The following is an 18,178-nucleotide window of genomic DNA, read 5'->3' as shown; positions in this document are numbered from 1 at the left end:
CAGCTCGACTACATGTCCTTTATTTCAGTGTGGTGTTAATACTTAAAAATAATAACATTTGGAAGCAGTTAAATTTTATCTAACAACTCTTTAATTTAGAATACCACCCCATAAAAAAGTTAAGCCTCTCCCTAAAATAATAAAGGCTGTTGAATGTCTGCCCCTCATTTCAGAACAGTTTACATGCCCCCTTAATTTCTCTTCAAACACAGAGGCCATTGAGCATCTGTCATTTGTTTATCTGCTCTTCAAACTCCTGTTTGCTTAATAAATACATGCCGCTGAGTGATGCTTCACTAGGATATATCACAGCAGACAGGACACTAAACACACAAGCAGCCGTGTGGTTATCAGCCTGTGTAGTGGTGTCATGTAGAGTGACAGCTCTTGTTTGCTTTGTACCCTTGATAAATGGTGTTAAGATGATGGATCAGTGGGTGGCTGTTTGCGTGTGAATGAAAAGCATTTGGGAAAACAAGAAATGGTGTTTATTATTATTAACACTTCAGTCCAGCCATGTAAAACGTGATTATAACCAATTTTTGCCACTGATTTGCCTCATTAAAATTCAGTGTAACCAGCTTATTAGACTGTCAAGTTTATTAAATGTCTGTTGTGTTCTGCTCGACTGTGTTTTCTGTGTGAATGTCTCAAGCAGTCAAAAATCCACCATGCCTCTCAGTTTTTTCTGTTCGGCTCCAGCACAGATAAGGAGGAGCAATAATCTGACGTTTTCATTATGTCGCAGTCACTTTTGATTGATGTTACACAGCAGCGGCTCAAAGGTACAGACGTAGATTTAGTTATATGGCCAGAGATTAATGCCACTCACTCCTCTGTGTTGTTTAAAGCACCACTGTTGACCAGACTTTTGCACCCATCAGACAAAGACAAACAAGGAAGCGTTATCTTTGATGGCAGCAAGCAAAATCATACAAGAGCAAACAGCCTTCTGCATAGCTATAGCCAGAAGTGCACTGAGTGAGCAGCTAGTCCCCGCTGTGATCAGTCACCATCCACTCCTCAGATATAGCAGGCTTTGTGTAGATTCATAGACTTATGACAAACACAGCAACATAGCGGCTACACGCACAAGCTAAAGGCAGTGTGGAGATGAGGCGCTTATCTGCTGAGGTGACAAAGCATTTTGTCAAGTTTGCCACCGTTCTGTCTTACTACACACGATTTTGTTTCTCATCCAAATGTATTTGCTCTTCCTCTCTGTCACGCTGAGGTGCTGGGAGCAGGGGCGTAGCTAGGGATTTTGGGCCCCCAGAAAGAATACTACACAGGGCCCCCTTAACCGGCTAGCCAAGCAACAAACGTGTTATTAGAAATATCTATGCCTTTTAATGTTTTTTGAACCATAATTTCCCCATTCATGAGCAAAATTTTGGCTATGGTTAAATTAAATTTACTTGCATTATTTTGCAGTGCTGGACACCATTTGGACATTTTTAAGCGAGGAGCAGGGGTCCTCCTGTTTTTTGTTTTTTTTTCCTTTATTGGATGCAAATTTCCATCTGTTCACTGATTCATTTAGTCGTGTTTGATTCAGTAATGACACTTATTACAAGAATAAATGAACAGAAACACACTTTTCATTGCAGGCTTCTCAAGGGCCCCTCCCTATTATGGGTAATCAGCACCCCTTCCCCCCCTGTGCTACGCCCATGGCTGGGAGAGTAAAGACAGTGAAAATATTATTCAATATTCCTGTAAAGCTTTTTGGTTTTGATGGGACACTTGACAACCTAGAAAAGCACTCGGAGAGCGCAGACCTCCACCATTAGCCCTATCTCCTAATAGTAAAGAATCCTTTAAAAAATTCCTGGTTTCAGACAGTGATCCGGATCACTCCCCAAATCTAATCAGTTCTTCCTCATGCCATTTCTGACACTTCCTGAAAATGTCATCAAAATCCATCCAAAACTTTTTGAGTTATGTTGCTAACAAACAAACTAACTAACAAATCCCACCAGTCACATAACCTCATTGGCAGAGGTAAAAAAAAAAAGAAAAAAATGCAAGGCAGCATTTGATTTCAAAGTTTGATATGAGACAAGCTGAATGAAAAGTGCTCATTTTTAGTTTTATTTTAGTTTGTTGTTGTTGCTGTCTTTGTCAAACACCTGATCAAGATGGTTTAGGACACTGGCTTCCAAGCTGGGGTCCAGGTGGGGCGCAAGGCTCTGTCTGTTTTAAGGTTGCCAAAATTAGATTCACTCTAATTTTTAAGGTTGCCAAAATTTGATTCACTTATGAATAGTTCATGCAAAGGTCTCTTGATAAGAAAACAGTGTGCGGCTATTTCATACGGATTAGAATAATGAAAAAGTTTAAATTTCATGCTAATTTTTGGCATCCATGTATCACCTTTTGTTTGTTCGGGTCCTGGGGGTCCTCAGCTCCTCTACTATACAAGTAAGAGGGGCTCACAGGTAAAAGGTTGGAGACCACTGGTTTAGAAGTAATCTGCTTAACAGGAAACATGTTGTTTGGTATGGAGCTAAATCAGCTTACAGTAATATACAGTGTGGTGTTCCACAGGGCTCCATGCTGGGCCCACTTTTATTTCTTATATACATGTGCCAATGACTTGCCTTTAATATCAAATAAATGTTTTTTTCATATGCCGATGACACAAATATTTTTATCACAGATAAAGATGAACAGACAGTAAGTTGATTTTTTTATACATCTTGCTTTAACTTTGCCTTTCAAGGTAACCTTAAGTGCTTTTAAATGTGCCTATAAATAAATTACATTATTATCATCATTATAATAATGATGATGATAACATTAATAAATATTAAAATCTATTAATATGAATAAATAGGATTGACTGCTTCTTCAAGTGTAGGAAATGATCTCTTAATGTTAAAGAGAGTGCGTAATAATCTCCACACCTAAATGCAAATCTCAGATAATAGCCAGTCCACTGCCATAGATAATAATGTGCTTGAACATGTTTCATATGTTAAGTTCTTAGGTGTTCTTGACAAGCTCAGTAGGAAAAAGCACATATATGTGCCCAATAGATTGGCAAAAGATATTGGGATTTTTAATTACAAAGGTCCTTGCACACCAGGAGTAAGTTTATTTGTGCAAATGTATTTTGTGCATTTTTTTCCAAGCATTTAGCACGCTAATGCAAGCTTCCACACGAGCAACGAGATTTTGCCAAGCAAAATTGCAGCTGATATCATTTGGTCAAATTTATCAAAGTTTGGTCCTGATGGGCACACATCTGGCCAATCAAACCGGTTGTTATTGCCAAGTTTTAAGGCTAACAGAGGACCAAATCGCCTCCTCTCAGACACCACATTTGTCCTTTTTTTCATATCTGTCTGAAGCCAGTGCTTGTTTTTGCCTTCCTGGTAAGAGAGGAGGAAAAGCAGCAGGGACCCTGACATATCCATGTGAGCGTAAATGTGCTATGGTCACAGCTGGAGCTGTTTCCAAACTAAAGGGACTTCAGTCCAATGAAATATTTAACAACACAGTCTCCTCTGACCTCAGACATTAATGCTAATAAATGCTACAGGTCACTGAAATTACTTCTCTGAACAGTCCGCAACACAAACAGGAGAGCCAGTCGGGCCCTTAATATTATTACTAACAATTTTCAACATAGAATGAATGAAACGTCAGCTTTTCCTCCTTGCAAACGTAGCTGGCGCAGTGAATGAAACAGTGAGACAAACTGGCACTCCTCTCAAATGTTTTGATGTTAGGTAGGATCATCTTGTAAGCCTTTAGAGCTTTCTTTTGTCCCCGATGTGAATTTCATATGCTCATGTATACCTTGTCTTATTCTAATCTGCTTTATTTTGCACAAACTAAAGAACTAAAGAAATAACTGAAGAACTTAAGTTGATTGCAAAAATAGTTCCAAACACAGAGACTTTCTGGGAGAGAAAATAAAACACTTCAACATTATTATATCGATATGCCGTGTAGCAAACCAACCTTGTCTTTGTGCCCTATTTTCATCAAGAACTCACTAAATTACACAGCTCAGCTGTGCCCGTCTGTAGCGCTGTATAGTCTAGCTTCATTTTCATGCCCTCAGCATGCTAAAGTAGCTCTTTTTATTGACTATAAACTATCAAATACAGGATAACTTTAATGAGGTATTGGCCATGATGTAAACAAAGTTTGTGTTAGTATGATTAAAACAAATTGTCTTAGAGCTACAGAGTTTAAAAAAAAAAACTTGGAAAATGTTTCAACTGGAGTGAAAAATCCGCTCTTATTCTGAGACTATGAAATTCTGAATGGTATGAATCTAATGTCAGATGAAAACTCAAGTATGAGAAAATAAAACCAGAGGGTGAAAGAGAGACAGAAACACAGACATCCTGCTGAGTTCATTCACAGTCAGAGAGCACAAACATACTCCTCCACACAAACTGGGAGCATTGCATGATAGTTCAGAGCTAACATCTCGCTAGCCCTAGGCTAACATCTGTACAGTGGAAACACTGGTAACAGAGCAGCGGTCAGACTCGTGAACTGTGAAGCAGAAAACTAGCCTGGCTTTAATGAAACCAAACACAGCAAATGTCTAATGTATAAGGCATCAATCCATCTGTGCCATATGTTTAGCCTTTCAGCTATGACAGAAGATCATTACATATAAGTGAGCACACTTCAGAGGCGGCTTTTCACTTCTCCTTTAGAAAGAGACATTGAGGCAGTGATTCTATTTCAACCAGGCCTTTCTTTACACAACTGTCCTTACATCTGAGTGAGTAAAGAATGTATTTACTTCCTCCATCCCCCCTCCACAATAACGTCTAATCAGAAAAAGACTGCTGCAGTCTTCCCATTGGAGCTGGTAGCATTATTCAATAGGAGTCCTGTACGCTGCTTTCCTGGTTTGTTGCAGGACGCCACCAACAGATGAAGACTAGTAAATGCTCTCGAATGGAGATATTAGTAATATACTAAAGTCTTCTTTTAAATAAATGATGACTTGAGTAACTCTTTACAGAAAAATCTTCTGGTCTGAATCACAACCAACCAGAGTAAACTACATAACTAGCTGATCCCAATGATTCTTCACGTTTACATTTCCCAGCCTTTTTGTGACTTGTTTTTGGGACTTTCTAGACTTCTCTGAAAAAAATCTCAGAGACTCGACAAACATTCTGTGTTTACATTCATTATGGGCCAATCAGAGCAACAAAACACGTGGCATAGCGAGAATGGGCAACCCGAGTAAGTAAACTTGAGCTTGACTATCGTTGGTCACTAACAGTGGAGCCAGTTGGTGAATCAAACTCATGTCAAGAGAAAAGGAAAACATCTTTTCATGACTAAAATCTTGCAGTGCTTCTTCTTCTTTTCTCTTCTTTGAATAAAGATACAATGCCCAGTTCTGATAGAACTGCGGCTATTGCTACATCCAAGCTAGCCACTGCACAAGCATCCATTTATTTATCTGCTTGCAGTACAAGTAAGCCACGGCTAATGGTACCACTTTGTTTTCCTCTAATAACAGTGGTTGTTCCATAAATTATGAAAGGGTCAGAAGGTAACTAATTACATTTACTGAAATAAATGAAGCGACGCACGCAAGCCGTTTCTGCCAGTGAACTTGAGACGCACCAATCACATTCATCATACGTCATCGTCACCTTCCTCCTAATTTGGCGGCCTATTTAAACTCCAAAATTTTCTGGTCTCTTCTTCTGCCTCCCTTGCCATGCTGCCTTTGCCAAGCATCCACCTGTAGGCTCCAACAGGGGTTATATATCATCACTTCTTTTAAACCCTGTATATAAATATGCCAGGAGTGAAAAAGTTGGAGCCTAGACGCCAAACTTGTGTTGTTTGCATTTAAGAAAAAATAAATGCTAGGTACTTTTTGAGCTCATTTTGGAATCGATAATTTTACTTCTACTAAAGTAAATTTCAACCAAAGAGCCAACACAGTCAACTAAAAGTCAGCTGATCTAAGCTCTGCCCGCTGCAATGTCGAATCTAAGGCTTGTGTGGGCGGAGTTTCCCATCATACTCTTGGGCAGAGTGTTTAGATGAATTTAGTTTAGTTTGGATGTTGCTTGTTGTACAGTCATTCCTGCTGGGGTTCTTTTGTAAATGTTTCTGCTGGATTGTTGTTGTTTTCGATGGAAGAAACATTTGCACCATGAGTGAAGTTATCCACTGAGTTGGTGTTGACTTCAGGTTTTCTAAAAGAACAAATGGTATTTTTTTATCACTATGCATTGTCCTGCTATGAGGTTGACTCTCTGTCATACTGTAAAATATTTAACACTTATAATTTACCTTGATGTAGTGTGGCCCAATATTGATGTGCTTAAAGTGCTAAATTTAACTCTATATGAGTTAAATTAATGTTGTCAATTTTTAAATTTATTATAGAGGTGTGATTTTACTAGAGCAACCTGGTTTGCACAGACTTGTAATAATCCTGACATTAAATATTTTAATATTTGACAGCCTTTTACAGATTTTAAGTTTTGATTACTTTAGACTGACGGTAGAGTTTATATTATTATACCTATTTACTGCTGATGTGTCATTTTGAAGAGATGGAGGATTAAGTATCTGCTGCTGCTACTCGACATAGTAGTCAACCATAGCTGCCACTGTCCTGAACTCTTTTTGCCCTCCAGGCCTCCGTTCACGATACTGAAAGCTATGAAACGTACCAGCTGAGTGGAACAGAGAGTACAGAGACCGCTGTTAGCTTGCAATTTTTGTGTATCATTTGGTGAGCAGGACTTAATTGAGTCATATAAGGTAACAGGGAGAGATTGACCAGGGTTGAGATTTTCCATTGGTTGGTCTATATTGTTTATTACCATTTCATTACTACAGCACTGCTAATACAACATAACCAATAGAGCGGCTGCCACAGTTCTAAAATTTTAACAATACTGATACCTATTTTGATGCAATAGCAACAAAAACAATAAGTTCTATGCTTCCAACATTGGGTTTTTTCTTGTTTTCAATGAAGAAAAATAGCAGGAAAACTCAAGAACACTGTGCAAATTCCACATTTAACTAATATGTTGTGAATGATTTTGTAGAATAAAGGGTTTTTCTTGCTATATCTGATGGATTTATCCCCTTCTACACACCTGTTTAAGGAAATTGCTTAAGTATCGTCAGTTTCTATACTCTAAAATATTACTGATCATTACAATAGCAGAGTTTTTCATGCATGAAAACTGCTTTTTTGAAAAGCATTCAAGCACAGAACATTTTAAAGACCACATCTAGGATTGCTAGGTTGAGACAGGTCAGCAAAATAGAAAGCAACCGGATATTAAATAAAAACGGAGATGAAAAAGTCATGAGTCATGTTGCTTTTCACGGCCCAGCTGCTCACGTCCTTCACCGGGACTCACCTCTCTGATTGCTGTGCAGAACTCGCTCTGAAGCACCTTCTTCAGAGACTGGAGTTTGTGACCAGGCACGTCACCTGACTCCTGCAGCTTCTCCAGCAGCTCAATAGCCCTGGCAACATCTGGCAGAGAGAGAGACAGGGAGAGAGAGAGAGGGAGAGAGAGAGAGAGAGAGAGAGAGCGGGTGTTAGAGTACTCATGCCAAGAGGACAGCGGGGGAAAAAAATGCCCCACTCAATTACATTAACAGCACTGCTACGAGAAAGGCACTGGAGCAAATCAATGGGTGGGATAATGGAAATAGACTTAGTCAAGGCCAGCTGGGGCAAGAACGATAGAAAAGCGGCTCCATCCATGGATCGTTTGCTCTGGCCTGGCTTTTTGCATAAGAATAAAGAAGACAGGGAGGAAGTCAAGCGCTCATTTGTTCAGAGGTAACACTTCCTGGTAAGAAGAGGCACCGGCGGGCATTACAAAGCATTTAGACTAAACCGAAAAGCCTCAAGTTAGACGCTGTGACTCTGGGGTCTACTGAGCGCTCCGTCTATAATTAGCCTGAGCTGAATGAGTTTGGCTGATTAATTTCTTGCCCTCTGAAACTGGCAGGCCAAGCACAGATAATGGAGGCCGAGGGAAGTTATTTGGTGCTCGATCACTCGACGTGGGACGAGTGGGTCAATAGCATGTTTTATTCAGCCAGTGTCATGAGACATGTGACCACACGTACAGTCGGAGTAGATTCACTGTAGAGCTGTGAAGTCTTTCTACAATCAAGCTGCAGAGGCTTAAACTGCAGGCAATGGCACTACTTATCTTCATTATCCATTATTATTAATCAATTAATGGTGGATTATAATGACTGTTTTATTCACTAATTACCAATCTAGTCTCTGCAGTTTCCTTAATGGCTTTAATAGCTGTCAATACAACATTAAAATACCTGACATCTTTAATTTTCACTTAAAAAAATGCAGTTTATAGCCAGAGACTGTATGCAAGATGGACATTGTCTCAGTGATGTCAACCTGTGGTTCCTGAAGAGGCATTTTGAGGCTCAAAGCTGGCAATAAGCACACTGGAAATACTTTTTCTTGACCTAATTTTCAATCAGCTACGATGCCCCCCGACAGTAAGCAAACTCAATCAAATTATATTATCTATTTTCAACCTCAATATTTATGCAAACTGGTGCGTAACTCAAGGCCTTTCAAAAAAAAAGTAATGTCAAAAATTAATAAACCACCCATTCAGTATTTATCAAGAAAAAAATGAGCCAAAGAAACCAAAAATGTTTGGATAACCAGGCTGTAAACAAGATTTATTCTTCTGTAAAAGTGAGCGTTTTTATGATGGGACCTAATGGGATTACTTGTTTTTTTCAGGCAAGCCTCTAGTGGACACTTTAGGAACTGCAGGCTTTGAGTTCTGCAATGGTTTCAGTTTGCAAAATCAGAGGTTACATCCTGGTTTTCAATTCTGGTACTGGGGGTTACAATCCAACTCAGAATCGGTTTTTGATTCATTCCCTATTTCTTAAAAAAATAGTGATAATTTCAGCATCTGCTCTTGTCTGATGTGCAGTAAGAGGATATATGTTATCATTTGACATTTAAAAGCTTAATCAAATTTGTATCATGGTTTTTAATAATCTAATTGCAATTCAAGTTAAGAAAATAGTAATTTTTGCTTCAATTGCAAAATATTTCAGCATAAATAAAATATGCGGGGTAAAGCAGGAAAAAACTCAGCAAATAAAGCAATCATAGGTGCGCAGATGGTTGAGTGGTTTGACCTGTGGCCCTTTACCGCATGTCTCTCCCCACTCTCTTCCTTGTTTCTGGGTCTGTCCACTGTCCTCCTCTATCTAACAGAGGCACTAAAAGGCCCAAATATAAACCAAAAAAAAAAAAAAATCCAGCTATCATAAATCTAAAGCCTGAACTTCTGATGATGCTGTCGGAGAGCCGGTGTAATGTTTTAACAAGTGACTGTGACAACTGATGACTTTTCAGCTGAAAATGTTAGCGGTTGTCATAGTTACAACATTGTTAAAACATTTTCTGTTATGTTTAAGATAAGCTTAGGCCATATGGGCTCTTTAAATTTCCGATATCCATTATTAACCCGGACTCATTTATATAGTTACCAGTTAACATGGTCACTAATTAAACCATAACACCGCTCAATGATGCGAAACCAGACAATAGATCTGGTTATTCTTATTGTCTGTGCAGTTCAGCAGTCGTTGACTGATATTCCCCCTGGGTGAACGTGTCTGTATGATGTGAATTCAGGCACAAACTGATCCTGAAGTAGGCTACACTTCTTTAGTTTAGCAGAGCAGATACGTCAGGTCAGGTTTCTTCATAGCTGCGATTTTAGAATCCACAGTGAGTCCTAAAACTTTTCTTAAGGGGAAACAGGGCTGGCTTGAAGAACTCGGGGTTCCATACAGTGCAGGCAGTACCACAGACCACAGCACTGTAAACATTACCAATGCTAAGAGCTAGTGCTGCTAATGCTAACAGCACAGCTAACCAGCCATACACCTCCATCATACATGCAAGAGGTTTCATGCTGCGTTCACAACAATAAACAGCTCTAGAGGTCACAATTCCAATGTCTGATTAAAGTTTCCGTAATAACCTTTTCTGAAATGATAAAACCTCAGCGTGTGAGCACAAAGACTGAGTGTCAATCAGATGTATCACTTAGGAAATATGTCAGAATTGATACTGAGCGGGTTTAAAGAATGATCAAAACTTGTTGGACCAACAAACTGCAGACAGGAGAGAGGCAGTGATGAAATGATGTGAGGATAGTTGTTAGATATTTCATATTTCTCCATCCAGAAGCTGCAGCTGCAGTGAACTCTTCAGTCTCCCTGAGTGGACACTTTGGGAGCTACAGCTCTAACACACCAGTATTGGCCTTATTTACAGCAGTGGAGATTGTCGCCTCAGTAATCAGCTGAGAGGCACTGATGATGCCGGGTGGACCTGTGCATATTGTGCAGTTGTTTAACCTGGAGAGTCTCTGCCTTATTTGACTATCTGTATCAGACTAAGATAGGGATTAGATTCATATCACTGCATGACACAGCAACAGAGACTTTAAAGCACTTTCACAGCTCCAGCTAGGCTTGGATGCCCAGCAGGGGCTGATCAATACAAATCAAGCATGCAAACATTGCTGTGAATGTGCTCTGCATTAACCACACACGCTTTTGTATCATATTTATGCAGGAGCACATAAATTCGACTTATTTTGTCCTCCTCCTATACTGCATCAACAGCAGCTTGTATAAATAATCTTCTTTTTGGGTCACTAATCGAGCCAAAAGGCCAAAAATACAGGCCATGAAAAACTAACAGATTAATCAGATGATAAGTGTTGGTTGCGGCCTTAAGCACAGTCGACCTGGAGGGCCCTTATGTCTGCAATCACTGCAATCAAGAGTCATCATACCATGAACACAAAATGACTAATCAGTTTTTCCACACTGTCATCTCACTGCCAGGCTTTAGCTCTGTTTTTTTTTCTCTGCACATGGTGATAAGCACAAAATGTGTGTAGAGAGTAAACACACACCCAGAGTGATACTGAATTCTGGGAATACAGCGTACTCAATAAAGCAGACGGCGGGCAGACGAGCGTTTACTGCTTGCAGACCTGTGGGAGACATGAAAAGTGGTAATCTCCAGCGCAGCCAGTGTGAATATTTTGCGAGGCTTTAAAAGGGAAATGTAAAATGTACTAGATCTTACCCTTTTATTGTATTTCACCTTTATACTACATTTGGAGACAATGGGCGAGCTTTGCAGAAATCCAATGCATGCTGCTATTTCTAGCGCCCTGCAATAAAGCACTGAGGATTATATTGATCTGCTCCAAATTGCACATTCAGTTCCCATCGAGACCAGTTATGGCCCACGAGGACTAGTCCAGGGAGAGTTGTTTTGGCAGATGGGAGCTGGTGATAGGGCAAGTCATCAAGGTAGTGCTAATCAGCCATTAATCAAATAGCCTTACTCAGCCTCAAGTAGACATGCTCATAGGTTTGTGTGAGCAAATTTTACACAGCATACATAACAAATGCCATGGCTAATTTTTGCACATTTGCTGCTTCCTGTCAAACCATCTGTCAAAGTAGCAGCAGCCTTTGAGCTTTACTGCCAGTTCCTGTCACCTGATCATTTAACTGACAGTCTGGTGCAATTAATAAATACTTGAATGTACATTTCAAAATCCATTTCCAACATCTGGGCTGAAAAAGCAGCTTGATTTGTAGCCGGCAACAGTCAATCATGTGTGCAGTTGGTAGCTAGTTTAAAAAAGTTGATATGAGTTTGTTGATGCATTTGTCAGGCCATACATTTTTTTTTCTACACTACTTATCCTGTTCAGGCTTGCAGGGGCTGGAGCCTATTCCAGCTGTCATAGGGTGAGAGGCAGGGTTACACCCTGGACTGGCAGCTGGTCAATTGAAGGGCTGACATACAGAGAAAAACAGCCACATTTGGTCTGCAGGGGGGAGCCGGAGAACTCAGAGAGAACCCACGCATGCACGGGGAGAACCTGCAAACGCCACACAGAAAGGCTCTGACCAGTGACCTTCTTGCTGTGAGCGCTAACCCCTGCGCCGCCGTGCAGCCTCAGGCTAAGTGACACAGCTCACTTTCCTGACCAAAAACATTCCTGCTGCACCAGAAAGAGTCCACACAATCTTAATCCAGTAAAATATTAAGATCTATGGACTTGTTTAGTATAATTTAAAATTTGCTGCTGTTGTTCTCTGTTGTTGATCACTGTTGCCGGGCAACCAGAGCAGCTGGCAGCAAGAAAGATGCACTCCTGAGTTATATCTATGAATTTCAGTGTTATTTCACAACTGAGTTGACAGCATATGTTGAAATCCATGACAACAAGAAGATGGATAACCCAGGACACCTTTGGGAGAAAGAATGGGAAAATTTCCATCAAGAAAAACCTAAAAAAGGATGAAAAGGAAGACCTCAGTCTCAACTACAACTCCTGGCTAGCCCTGCCTGATAAACAGGAGACTACTGAATGTTACCTAATAAGACAGCATTGGGCGGCACGTACGAACACAGCGGCCCAGCACTCCATCACTCGCAGCAAAACAAAGCCCTACACTCATACCAGAACTGACATTCTGCGTACAAGAGACTGCTTTTGACTACTGCAAAGTAAGCGTGCCCATGGACTTCACATCTTTCCTGACAGAGATTATCTGTAGAACGGGGCACTCTGAGACTGAAAGGAGGAGGACGTGGAGCAGCACGGCACCTACAGCTGAATGGGGAGGAAGCAGAGACAGCATTATGCGGGAAGGCGGAAGTGGGGCAAACAAGCCGGGCTGCAGGCTAGGCTAAGAGCAGCCCCACACAAACCTTCCTACCGAGCTTCTTTCTTGTGGGTGCCTGCTCCCTCGACAGCGGGATGGATGACACAAGGCTGCGGCTTGAATGACTGTGTTTGCTGCTACAGAGGAGACTGCCAAACATAACTTTGTTGTGTTTTACAGTGCAATGACAATAAACAACTATCCATCTATCTAAACTGTATTTGCTATATGTCTTTTTCCAGGCAATTATTGGCAGAAAAATGTCTGCAAACCTGAGTCCCTTTTGGACTCTCCAGTTTGAAAATTCTGAGTCTTTTCCTTTTAAAAACAGGTTTAAAATCACCATTTTCTGTTCTTTTTATCAACGTTGAGCCTAAACTAGCTAAGGCTTCATGCTTTGGTCCAGCTGAGTTTTCCTGCTACTACCTCCTAGCTACAGTCATCTGCATGCCTCTGTTTAACAATACAGATCAGGGCTGGGCATTTAATCACAAATTAGATTAAATCACAGTATGGCCTGCTGCAATTTATAAATCCCAGAAGTTGCAATATTTCTTTAACTTGAAATATGTTAAAAAAGCAGTTTAATACATAATTTTTTGCAGCAGCTTTAGCTCCTCCACCCCAGCCGCCTCCGTTATAGCTTAAAACTTGTTGCATCCTCATATTCAGATTGATGCTACTGGGGATTAATTGCTTTTGAAATAATTTCATTTTTTTTCAGTACATGTTGTCATTTATGTGTCCATCCATATGGGGGTTACTAGCCATGAACTCCTTAGAAAGTCAAAGCATGCTGCTTAACTAACCCAGGGAGCATCTTCAGAGCAGAGCCTTCTCTGCCAAGTAAAACTGTAGCTCCATTTTGTAATGAAATGGTAAAATGTATTTTTGAAATTGATTTATTGCTTAAATTTGTTAAAAAATCACAAGTTGAGTCATCTAATCACATATTAAATTGCAATATCGGGGGGGGGGGTCGCAATTGGAAGATTTTTGCTAATCGCTCAGCCCTAATACAGACTCAGATGTTTTTTGTTGTATCACTCCAGATCAGGAGAGCCACATCCATTAAGCCACATCCATTTCCTGAGAAGGGCGGAGTCAGACAGCTCATTAACATTTAAAGCCACAGACACAGAAACAGCTCGTTCTGAGCAGGGCTGAAACAGAGGGGCTTTTTAGACATGCAAAAATCCAACACTGGAGTGTTTCTTCAGCAACAAACTTCACTACTGGCTCTACTGAACTTTAAAGGGGACATGTTATACAAAAATAACTTTTCTAACAAAAATATGTGCCCCTGGCCTGTCCACAATCCCCCAAAGTACCAGAAAAATCCATTCCCTTCCCCCCTCTCTTTCTGCACCTTTCAGAAAATGTGTGCTAAAACAAGCTGTTCTCAGATTTTACCCTCATGATGTCACATGGGGAGTAAGGACATGCCCCCAGGTTTGGTTGGCCCCGTCCCTGCTTAGAAGAAAGTTCCACACTGCTCTCCTGATCCTCTCAGCTGCCAGCTGACTTTGATTGTAACATCAGGAGAGCCACATCCATTTCCTGAGAGGGGTGTGGTCAGGGGCGGAGTCAGACAGCTAATTACCATTTACAGACACAGAAACGGCTCGTTCTGGGCAGTGCTGAAACAGAGGGGTGTTTTTTAGACATGCAAAAATCCAATACCGGAGTGTTTTTTCAGCAACAAACTTCACAGGCATGTTTTGGGGACCTCTGAGACCAATAAAAACTTTTCTTAAAAGGGTAAAATTTGTCCTCTTTAACTCTAAGTGAAAGCTTGGAAAGCCAGCTAGAATGTTATGCAGTTTACTTATGCATCATGATACACATTTACGATTTGTGCATGTTAAAGGAAGACATTGCCTTATTTTGCATGCCACCTGTTATCCTCCTAATGCATCTCTGTGTCCATTAAAATGTACTCCTCATCATACTGCTGCACTAATCAAGAGGTTTTGCCATCGTGTTTGTTTTCTGTCTGCCCTTTTCTGACCCAGGTGTATTCTCTTTTGTATTTGGGCCTATTTGTTTTGACTGCCACTGACCTTTGCCTGCATCAACAGTGAAGCCAACCTTGCTATTAATTCTTATGCTGGGGTCAGCTTCAAATTAATCATGACTGCTCTGGTTTATCTGCCTCCACTCCAAAAAGAAAAAAAGGAGGAAAATTGGATATTATTCGGGCTCCTCTATCATCAAAATATGACAAACACATACACAAACAGCAACTTCCTCCTTTCCAGAACAGTGTCCCAGTTCCTCTGGATGATTCACAGACGTCGCTGTCAACACTTGTTAGAGGAACTGCTTCTTGAGTGGAAAGTCTTTGGATTGAACTTTTCACTTTGACGTCTAAGGATTACCGAAAGTAACTTGGAGAAGTTTAGTTTTGATGGAGTTAGTGACAGCAACAAGGCGGCACCCATACGGGTAAATTAAAAGCCAATCACAGTAGCCAGCTAATCTGTAAGTGGAGAAGTCTGCTGGCTGGTTAGTAACAGTTGGTTTGTTTCTCCAGTGAAAAGCTGCCCAGCTGTGGACTCAAAGAGCTTATATTCTACTAAATTTGCTAGATTAATATTTGCTATCAAGGTGAATGGGTCAGTTTCACACAGTTTACCTTACACTGATTCTATAATGGCTTGTAAATGAGCTGGTACACTTCCAAGCAGCAAGGGCATCCGTCTGCGTGGTTTATGGGCATTTCTTTCTCATTAAACAGAGGTCAAGGATCATCAGTGCGCATTTTTTCTCCTCTCTCTTTGACTTTATTTGACTTCACGTGCTCATTAGCACCATTTTCGTTACCCACATCAATGCCTTTGACTTGGCGTTTGGATCTGAACTTCAAAGATTGATCTTGCAGACATTTTCTGCCGTGCTTTCATCACGCTGATGGGAAGTGATTTCAGACCATTTCCTGATATAATCATTCTAAGTTGAATCAAGGTTATTTTAGATGTTACAAGCCCTGCATTAAAGGAGCCAGAGAGTTCAAATTGAAATGAATGTTTTAGTGTAATTTAATTTGAGGCCTTTTTACCTGTAATACTAAAAGCCTGTCACTTTGCAGTTGTCAGAAAAACAGCTATTTCAGTAGCTTCTGTATCATTTCTCAACCCCCTACATATTGATATTTATGGAGCTTTAATTCTGATGATAAATTCTGAAGACCCCCCTCACATTTTTCACTTTTCTTACGTTGCAGCCCAATTGAAGCTTTTCACTCCTGGATTGGGAACATTTCTGCCATCCTTCTTTGCAAATCCTCTCAAACTCAGCCAGACTGGATGGGGGCTGTTGGTGGACAGCCACTTTCAGGTCTCTCCAGAGATGTTCTGGCTCTGGCTGGGCCACATGAGGACATTCACAGAGCTGTAAGCCTGGACAAAAAGTCGGCCTAGTCTGAAGTCCAGAGTGCAGCAGAACAGGGAATTACTGAGGAAATCTCAGTAATTTGCTCCATTCAGCTTTCCCTCAACCCCGACTAGTCCCCTAGCCCCTGCTGCTGAGAAACACCCTCACAGCATGATGCTGCCACCTAGGGCTGAACCATTTGGGAAAATAATCTAAGTGCGATATTTTTTCCCAAAATTGCGATTTGACATGTGATTATTTTTTAAGTTCCTCGTCTTATGTATTTTCCAACAAACACAATCAATAAATTATTCTATATTATAACCAATACAATATTAGTCTAAATTAGGGCTGAAGTATTTTGAAAAAAATCTGTAATCGTGATGATTTTTAGTTATGTTGCAAATTGGATAGGAATTGTTGCATTGAAGGGAGTGATCATGTTTTATGTCTTTCTCGTATATAATAAGAAAAACGTACAAAAATTAAGCATGACATGTAATGCATAATATTTCTGCTGCAAAAACAAATGTTAAACTGGCATTTTGACACAAATTTCAGGTTAGAAAAATATTGCAACTTCTGCAATTTGAAAATTACAGCTGGCCATATTGCCATTTAATCTCATTTTTGATGAATTGCCCAGCCCTACTGCCACCACCATGCCTCACTCCAGTCCTGGTATGTCTACTGAAGTTTAAGATTTATCTGAAATACTGGCAGAATTTTTTCAATGAAGTTTCCCTGAAGATTTTTGGGAATATATCTTGGAAAATTTCACCATCTTCTTTTAAATCAGCTCTTTTTAGATCAGCCTTCTCTTAACAATTTCTCTGGTTTTTAAATGTTTTTAACTAATGTTTTGATGTTTTCGATTTTTATTTTTTATTTCATTTATTTTTTTTCATGTATTGTTGAATATATGTATTTTTCTTTCCTTTGTCAGATTTCTTGTGAAGCACTTTGTAAGTGAAGTTTTGAAAAGTGCTATAAACAAATGTATTATAATAATAATAATTATTATTATTATTATCATTATTTTTATCATTATTATAAGTGTTTTCATGGACATTTTGGATGGTTTTTAGAGTGTTTCATTGGAATTTCTGGGAAAAATTGGGAAACATTTTTGGGGGGAATTTCTTTTGTAAATTTGGGAAATATATCTGAAATTTTTGAGAATTTTATTAGAATTTTGGGGGGAAATTTGATTAAAACTTTCTGGTTTTCACATGGAAACTTGGGAAATTTATTTTTAATTGAGAGGCGGGATGTCATTTGAAATTTCTAGAATTTTATGGAAACTTCAGGGAATCTGTTCGGATGTTTGGGGGAATTTGCTTTGAGATTTTGGATTTTTAAAATATTTTTCAGGAATTTAAATGGAATTTTTGGGGACATTTTAATTAGAATTTAGGCTTTATGATAAAGTTTAACTGAAACATATGAGGAACATTTTTTAAAAAATGGGAAATTTTATGGGAAACTTTAAAAATATGTTTATGAATTTTTAACAGAAATTTTAGGTGGTTTCTTTAAAATTTAATGGAATTTGTGTTGATATTAGGCATCATTTTTGGCCATAGTTCATTCCTGTTCAAAGACAAGGCTGAGCTTTTACATTTGCCAGGTCCTGATTATCCCAAATAAGTGGGAGAAACTAAAAATGACTTTAAAACAGAGCTAAAAATGCACTGACACACAAAAAGCTCAGGCCTTAGGAGGTTAAAAAAAGACTTGATCAGATTTCATATTGGGTGTTGGTACTGATGTATTGAAATCTGTGTACATCTGTGGTAACAGGTCTGATTAAAACACCTGAATTTCATTTAAAGGTGCGGCCAAATGCTTTTGGCCATATAGCTTTTTCCTGCTTTTGTACAAAACCATAACCAAGCTACAATCATTGATGTTAACCATGTGTAAATGACTGCTGCATGTCAAAGTTATGAAATGTTAATGTGCCTTGCGTGTGTCAAACTGATCATGGCGGTACTCAGACAGTAACAGGGTCATAGACCAAGCCGCCATGTTTGAAGAGTTTTAGAAT

General features: G+C 39.6%; 1 protein-coding gene across 1 annotated transcript in view; it reads right to left on the bottom strand.

Moving 5' to 3' along the window:
* The window catches only part of lin7a (lin-7 homolog A (C. elegans)), a 76,875-nt gene that overhangs the window by 37,088 nt on the left and 21,609 nt on the right, over positions 1-18,178 (bottom strand). The window contains exon 2 of the mRNA XM_041780679.1: positions 7,389-7,507. Within this exon, the coding sequence (XP_041636613.1) occupies positions 7,389-7,507 (119 nt within the window). The remainder of the gene's footprint in view (positions 1-7,388; positions 7,508-18,178) is intronic.

Source organism: Cheilinus undulatus, linkage group 23, assembly GCF_018320785.1.
Source record: "Cheilinus undulatus linkage group 23, ASM1832078v1, whole genome shotgun sequence".
NCBI classification, from domain to species: Eukaryota; Metazoa; Chordata; class Actinopteri; order Labriformes; family Labridae; genus Cheilinus; species Cheilinus undulatus.
This window is presented reverse-complemented; position numbering and strand designations above follow the sequence as displayed.